This window comes from Gekko japonicus, unplaced genomic scaffold (assembly GCF_001447785.1).
Source record: "Gekko japonicus isolate JY-2015 unplaced genomic scaffold, Gekko_japonicus_V1.1 scaffold1406, whole genome shotgun sequence".
Lineage (NCBI taxonomy): Eukaryota > Metazoa > Chordata > Lepidosauria > Squamata > Gekkonidae > Gekko > Gekko japonicus.
In genome coordinates this window covers 361,486-369,838 of record NW_015160254.1, presented here as the reverse complement: position 1 = coordinate 369,838, position 8,353 = coordinate 361,486, and the positions used below count along the sequence as shown (strand labels likewise).

The 8,353-nt window shown below is 45.1% G+C and overlaps 1 protein-coding gene across 1 annotated transcript in view; it reads left to right on the top strand.

Moving 5' to 3' along the window:
• The window catches only part of PACS2 (phosphofurin acidic cluster sorting protein 2), a 110,931-nt gene that overhangs the window by 23,128 nt on the left and 79,450 nt on the right, over positions 1 to 8,353 (top strand). Inside the window, exons 3-5 of the mRNA XM_015414377.1 lie at positions 1,627 to 1,752; positions 3,030 to 3,192; positions 8,011 to 8,084. Coding sequence (XP_015269863.1) covers positions 1,627 to 1,752; positions 3,030 to 3,192; positions 8,011 to 8,084 — 363 coding nt within the window. The remainder of the gene's footprint in view (positions 1 to 1,626; positions 1,753 to 3,029; positions 3,193 to 8,010; positions 8,085 to 8,353) is intronic.

Below are 8,353 nucleotides of genomic sequence, written 5' to 3'. Positions count from 1 at the left end.
GCTTGTTGCCCGTCTTGCCCGTCACAGATTCAGACAATCCTGGAAAGAGCTGAGGCAGGGCTTAATTTTATCTGGTTATCCCAGAACAGTTTTCGTTGTTGTGGACTCTGGTCTGGCACATACGGAAGTAAGAGCCCTGCTGGATGTTCAATAAACTATCTACTCCAATAGAAGGCCCACCCTGGCCTCGCCACATTATTATTCCTCCACCTTCTTTAAGTCCAGATCAGAACGATTGGTGTTTTTGTCGAAGTGCTGAGGGAAATGTTTGGCTTAGTCTTCATTGCACCAGCTTTCATATCGGTTTGACAGTCAGTGAGAATGTGAGCCTTAAGCACTACGGTGCAAGCCCATTCGCTTGCCAAAAAATATTCTATCAAGGAATGTAGAATATTTGTACAGAATCTCATGTACAGTATCTCATGTGACGCCAACTCTCAGCCATGGCGTTTTTAAGGTAGCTTTTAAGTTGCATATCTAATGAATTTTTATCACGCTTTTCTCCCCTGTGGGGGCCCAAAGCAGCTTACAAAAATACAATAGAATTTCAGACTTCAGTAAGACACATTATAGGTAAAGGTAAAGGTTTCCCTTGCTTGAAAGCCAGTCAAATCTGACTCTAGGGATGTGGTGCTCATCTCCGTTTCCAAGCTGAAGAGCCAGCGCTATCCAAAGACATTTCCGTGGTCATGTGGCTAGCATGACTAGATGCCGAGGCGCACGGAATGCTGTTACCTTCCTACCGAAGTGGTACCTATTTATCTGTTTGCAATTTCTTGCTTTCGAACTGCTAGGTTGGCAGGAGCTGGGACCAGAGACGGGAGCTCACTCCGTCATGCGGCACACTTGGGTCTTGTACTGCTGGACTACCGACCTTCCGGTCTGCAGTTGAGCGTCTTAACCACTTGAGCCACCTCAGCCCCCAAGACACATTGTAGAACCCAGTAAACAGTACAAACCACATCCTTGGCGGGCATCTACCAGGCCAAAGCCATGGGATGGAAGCTGTTGTGGGTCTTGAGGGTCTCTTGCTTGGCTCTGTGTTGGCTGTCCTGCCCAGGCTTTGAACAACTGCAGCAGGGGAGGGATGTTACAGGCCAGCAGCTATCTTCACAGTTCCCCTTCCTGCTGAGGTAGACAGATAGATAACAGCTATTGTCTGTGCACGGTGAAAGGTGGGCATATAAATATTCTAAATGTAAAAAAAAAATATGATTTGCATTGTAAGATAAAGGTAAAGGTTCCCTTGCTCGAAAGCCAGTCGAGTCCGACTCTAGGGTTGCGGTGCTCACCTCCGTTTCAAAGCCGAAGAGCCAGCGCTGTCCGAAGACGTTTTCTGTGGTCATATGGCCAGCATGACTAAACACCAAGGCACACGGAACGCTGTTACCGTCCTACCGAAGTGGTACCTATTTATCTACTTGCAATGTCTTGCTTTCGAACTGCTAGGTTGGCAGGAGCTGGAACTAGAGACGGGAGCTCACTCCGTCATGCGGCACACTCGGGTCTCGAACTGCTGAACTACTGACCTTCTGCAGCCTGCAGTTCAGCGTGTTAACCACTTGAGCCACCGCAGCTCCTTGATTTGCATTGTAGTAAAGCTTTAAAATGTTATTTCAATGGCAGTACCCCCATTTCTTGAAAAGAGAAGGCAATCAGCTTCAGATCTTGCTGCAGAGAAGGAAGCGGTATAAGAACAGAACGATTCTGGGCTACAAGACGCTGGCAGGAGGATCCGTTAACATGGCTGAGGTGAGAGCCCGTTCACCCCAGGTTTCCGAGTAAAAATCCACAACTTTGCTAGGTAAATGTTAAATTTGCATCCTGTGGATCCTGTGGATGTTCAGGTAATGGGCGGGGTGGAGAATGTGACAGCAGACAGAGAGAGGAGCAGATCGGAACACGTGGTCAGACAGGGGAGAGATGTGAGACCTCAAAGGAGAACGCTAGCAAGATGGCAGGGAAAGATAAAGAGGTGAGCAGAGCCTGAAAAAGAAATCTCGAAACTTTATCCTGCTTCTCTGTTAAACCCTCATCGTATGGGAATAAGTATTAGATTTAAGGAAAGAAGGTGGCATTTATCACCGGTTCATGTTTCCTTTCCCCTAGATTATGATAGTCTGTGGTTGTTCAGCTGTTTGCTTTTTTCTTTCTGTAGTCAATGACTACTTATGCGAGTAAAGTTACATTTTTTTCCCCTTTTTCTAAAATGGATGTTCTGCAGCCACACAAAGCCTAGCTCAGCTCACGTTTACCAAGATACAAAGAGAAAGGAAGGCGATGTCTGCTTAGCTCACATTAATAACAATTGAGGGCTTTCAAAGTTTTTCCCTGCCGCCATGTCGGTTTGGAGTAGGAAGGCAACTCTTGATTTGGAGAGAGAAAGGAATACAGGGTCTCGGGTCTAGTGTATCAGGCAGATGCACTTCCAACTCACAAGTAGGTGGTAGCAGGGAGAAGGAATCCTAGCTGTTCAATAAAATACATTTTATTGCCACTAAAAATACTTGATGTATATTCTTGTGTATGGTTGCCTGAGGTTTTGACCTGGGGAGTCACGTGGCAGCTCTCAATACTCTTTTGCCCCCTCACCCCCCCTGCTCAGAGCACTCCCCATGTCACTCAACAAACTGCAGATGCCTGATGATACTTAAATTCACAGCGTGCATAATAATTGTGTGGGTGGACAGATGTCTACTACAACCTTACATGCAGGGTTTTTTTGTAGAAAAAGCCCAGCAGGAACTCATTAGCATAATAGGCCACACCCGACAGTTGGAACTCATTAGCCAGCCGGAACTCCGTTCCTGTGTGTTCCTGCCCCAAAATAGCCCTGCTTACATGACACCCAGACACAAGTCACTCATTTGCGTTCTATCCTGGTTCTGTTTGCCATAACAATAAACAAAATTGCTTTGCTATCTTCAAACATCGAGAGCAGGTCCTTGAATGACATAAACAGAAACTGGGCGAGAGGGAGTGTTTAGGTCAGGTTTTATTGAACTGCATGTTTGTATCTTCGATCTCAGGTAATGCAGCACCCAACGGAAAGCGGCCAGGTTCTGAGCCTTTTCAGTAGCATCAAGGAAGCAATAACCAAAGTAGCAGAGATCTGGATCTTCTCACTGTCCAGTCAGCCAATAGACCAAGAAGAAAGCACTGTGCAGACGAGCCAGAAAACCAAGTCGTCAGGTAACTTTGGAAACGGGGGGAAAAGTTAATCTTTCTTTACCTGTAACACGCCTGCATGCACTCAGTCAGTCAAGAAGTCTTGATTACACATCAGTGGGACATGATGGGCATTCCGAGATTTGCTGTTCAGTTGTGCAACTTGCTCCTGATGAGCACTTGCTCGAAATCGCCCTGGGATGTTTTGTGAAACATTCTGCTGTCCTCCTTCCAGTTCAACATCCGTATGGCAGTGAAATGCAAAACTGGAAGGAAACATAGATTTGATCATCTGATCCGTATGAGGCATAGTGCTTTCTGCTTGTTCTGGGTCCTAGAGGTCAGGGTGCAGGGCTGGAGCTTGCTGTAATTAGCAAAAACTGAGGAGTTGATGATTTGGAGGCCCATCAACTTGTCAAGAGAGTCTGCTAACTCATTATGCTATATGGCAACTACAGCTCTTGAATAAAAATGAAAGCCATGTAATAGATGTACTTGGCACATTATAAGTTACAGCCTAATAATTCAATATACTTTCAAATAATTACCTGTAGACTTTTAAATGATTCCCTTGCTGTTGATGTTAATAAGTCACTGGAAAGGAAAATGGCAAGGAAAGTGGTAGAGCATAATTTGGAACATTTTTAATGTTTATGGATTCCTTGGATGATTGGAAAATAGTACTGCTGTTCTTTTGGTTCAATCCCTTCCTTCCTTCCTTCCTTCCTTCCTTCCTTCCTTCCTTCCTTCCTTCCTTCCTCTTTATTGGCCATAGTCTTACCGCACTAATAAACCCCATAATAGCCACCTTCTGAAGAATACTGATCTTACTGGGAATGGTGCTCCTTTTAGATTTTCTCCCCTTCATTAGTGGCAGGTAAGGAAGTGGAGATGAAAACTAATCCGAACACAGCTTGATGGAAAACTTTTTGTTGAGCCATTGTATGGCACATTTATTATCTTAAATCTGTATATACTGGTATTTAATTCCATTGGTGTAAGGCGGTGCTTTTCAAGCTCTCTTCTGGGGATCATTTTTGTTAAAAATTCTTCCATGAGAATATCTGTGTTTTTTCCCCAAAGGACCTCAGTATTTTTTTATGCAATAGTTTCTATATGAACAACCAGAAAAAACTGGGGAAGCACTAACAATGAAAGTTCAATACAATAATAGCTTATTATAATTGCTATTATTGTATTGGACTTTCATTGTTAGCGACTTCCCCAGTTTTTTCTGGTTGTTCACATTGACTTACTGGGAGGTCTATTTTGTTGATAGTTTCTATATGAGATAATCAATTGGAAAAGTGCTACATGATATAACAACCATGGAAATGACAATTGTGTAAAGGAGGCTAAAGTTGATAAAGTGGCTAAATACAATTTTTAAAAAACCCAAGTGAGAATCTTAAAAGAACCAAAACCATAAAGGATCATACTCTCCACCTCCAACACACCAACCAGTCATGTGGAAATGTAACTAGCTGTGGTTGTATGTGGAATGATACATACTTCGCTTTAATTAAATCAAAGATTCCAACTCTGGCCTGTGTCAAGGGAGTCAAGATGGGGACACCCATCGCTTAATGGGGTTCAGACTGTTCTGGTGACTTAAGCTTAGAGCCTTGGGGTGCTTTGGGATACTGAAGTTGCCAGAGTGAGGTTAAAAAGTTGTTCATTTGATAAAAAGTTTAACTCGGTGAGAAAGTTTTGGCCTTTTCTCACAGGTGCAGAGATGCAGGATTATATAAATAAATAATCTTTCAGTTTATTAATCGCTCAATCCTGCAGAGTTTGCTGGCTCTGAGCGATTTACAGTTACTCCATTACACATGGGACTAACAATGATTCAAGGGGTAAGGGAGGACAACATATAATCTTTAAATCACACACGTTCGCAGCCGACGGGGAGTTTGTTCGGCTGTAAGGTCAGACGTGTTCCAACGGCATTTTCCCTCGGCGTGGCTTGATGTCGTCAGCTTTCTCCGGACTGCTTCAAGTTGCAGCGTAGCACTGCCACCGCCTGGCCGGATGGCCCATTACAGGCTTCCTTCATGCCGAAGAGTTCTTTCTAGGCTTTTCGGTCTTACGCGCTGGACATTCCATTCGTCGGCTAACACCTCCCCCACCGGGGAGGTTTTAGTGTGCCCACCCTCTCTAACGAGTGATACCCATTTTATCTACTCGCCGAAGCTTTCGAACCGCTGGGTGGACGGCGAGCTGGGGACAAGGCTCGTAGCTCACACCAGCACGGGGCTAGAACTGACAGCAGTTCTGTTCAGCTCAGATGTATTAACCAGAGGATAAATCCCCTGTGCCACCGCTCCCTGATCAGATTACTGAAGCATACTTTATGTAGGTTCCCATAGTTTGGAAGGCTCAACAGGTGTAGAACACTGTGGGGGGGGGGGCCCTTCTGATCGGCCTGTGTGGCCGTGAGCACATTTCAGCTATGCTCCAGCATTTCCATTGGCATTCTGTTGCCATTCTAGCTCCTCCACCTGTGTATTCCATGGAGGACTTTAAGAGCACTCTGTGTGGTGCAGGCTTCAAGGTCAGTCCTGAACCTCAGGATTTTCATTGCCCGGAGACGTGACAGAGCCCAAGCCTATGCCTTTTGGGGAAGTGGTGTAAGATAATCTTATTGACACTGCCTTTTGGTGAATTTATAAATCAAGATGAAGAACTGGGTCCAGTGGAGAAACTGGTGTAGTGGTTAGGAGCGTGAGCTCTAATCTGGGAGAACTGGATTTGATTCTCCATTCCTCCACACGCAGCTGCTGGTGTGACCTTGGGTCAGTCACAAGTTATTTCTAGAGCTGTTCTCTCAAGGGTAGTTCTTGAAAGAGCTCTCTCAGCCCTGCCTACCTCACAGGGTGTCTGTTGTGGGGAGGGGAAGGGAAAGGAGATGGTAAGCCACTCTGAGACTCCTTCGGGTAGTGAAGGGTGGGGTGTAAATCCAATCTCCCCCTCCTCCTCCTCCTCCTCCTCTTTCCTTGCTTTCCCCTTCCCTCAGCAGCTTGCTATCCTCTCGTGTTTGGAGGATCCCATAAACAAATGCACCATAGTACAGAAGTCTATGTTGAAATTGCTGCCTCCTCCTGTGATTTCAGCTTCTCTGTCACCATCCTTTACAGGAAGCGTGCACAAGAACACCAAATGAGCCCCAAGGTCCTCCGTGTTCCTTAGACAGATATTATGCTCTCATGGGTTATTGAAACTTGGAGCAATTAACTTTTTTTGCATCAAGTAGTATTTATTTTGTGGAGCAAAGTAAAGCAATACAGGTTTTGTGTTTGATTTTGTCCAATCCAGTTTTTCAGAGACTTTCTCCTACAGTGTGCCTTATTTTTTATTATCATTTGTATTTATAGCCCGCCCATCCTGCAAGCGGGCTCAGGGCAGGTAACATCATAAAAACAGTTCAATAAATACAAATAAAACTGAACAAGTTACTAATTTAAACAATAATAAACATTAAAACCCAGTCACACTTCTGACACTCACTGGTTGTACGGTTCTTTAGCATATTATTTGAGTTAAACAGGTGGATAGGTGACAACCACCTCAGGGAGGCCATATAGAGATGCCCGCTGCCTCAGCCTAAGGCCTGGTGTCACAGCTCCATCTTACAGGCCCTGCGGAATGGAAGAAGATCCCGCGGGGCCCTAATCTCAACTGGGAGCATGTTCCACCAGGCAGGGGCCAGGGCAGAAAAGGCCCTGGCCCTGGTCGAGGCAAGACGGACGTCCTTTGGGCCAGGGGCAACCAGGAGATGTTTATTCATGGAGCATAATGCTCTTTGGGGCGTATATGGGAAGAGGTTGTCCCTCAGATATGTGGGTCCCAGGCCATATAAGGCTTTGAAGGTAGTTACCAGCACCTTGAAGCGAATCCAGAAGTCAGCTTTGAATCCTTTCCAGGGGTCATTTTGTAGAGAGCAGGAGCTCATTAGCATAACTTATTTGTACATGAAACTGTGAGTGTGTCAGAAGGCAACCCCCACCGCTTAGGCTCCAATGGACTGTTTTGGATTGCTAGCTATTGGGGGGGGGGGATGTGTAGATCTGCCCTCGCAGAGGAGGGAGAGCTTGTACCTGAATAAAACTTGGTCTTAAAGGTGCCACTGGACACCGGGGGGAGCTTTGTAACTTACCTGGCTGCTTCTTGCTCTGACTGAGGGCTGCTGGGAGCAGGGGGTGTGGCTTGTTGCATGTGCCTGCCCCCTGTGCTCTTTACTGCCGGAGCTCCGCTCCTGTGCGCTCCTGCAGGAAATGACCCCTGATCCTTTCAAACCTTACTGTCCTTTGTTTTTGGAGGAGAGGATTCTTTGTGGAATCTCCACTGCAGTGGAATTTTTTCTCCTTCAGCTCCTTGCCTCTATGACATGCTGGCTGATTGAAATGGCTTTATTAATGTCATTTACACTTTTGCTTTTTCTTAGATATATAGAAGACAGTATAGTATAGCAGTTGGTGTGTCCACATAGGACTAAGGATGCACAGATTCTGCCACACTCCGACATGGAGCTCACTGAGCAGTGTGGTGCTAATCACTTCACTCTCAGGGTAACCTATGTCACAGGGTTCTGTATAGATCAAGATGATGATAGAAATGCCTTGTTTTTTTCATGGTGGCTCCAGATGTTGTGTAGAAGGAAGATACTTCTCTGCATCTTTTGTAGTGTCCAAAGTGGAGCCCTACAGCTCCTGATTTTGCGCATCTTTATAACATCTGAATCTGTCGTTACCCATTGTGACTAATAATTCTATATGTTTGATGTAATTTCTGAGTTTTTTTCTGCAAAAGTATCATGCAGTTGCTTCTGTGTGATTCTTACAGACAACTATTCGGAAGAGGAATATGAAAGCTTCTCTTCTGAACAAGAAGCAAGCGATGATGCTGTTCATGGGCAGGTACTGTATAAACTTTCTGATGTGCATAAATTCTTTTTTAGAAGGGGCTTATTACTTACACTGGTACTCAGAGCTTGAGTTTTAGCATAATTGTCACAAGGGATGAAGGACTGGACTGACCAGTTTTCAGACTGCAGCACACAACGAAACCTGCCTCCCTTCATAAGCTGGTGGCAGCAATTGCAGCAGTTCTAGAAGGTCTGTCCTAAATGCATAACTTTAAGAGCTTTGCTAGTATGGTGGTTTTAACTCCTATAGAACTGTGTATC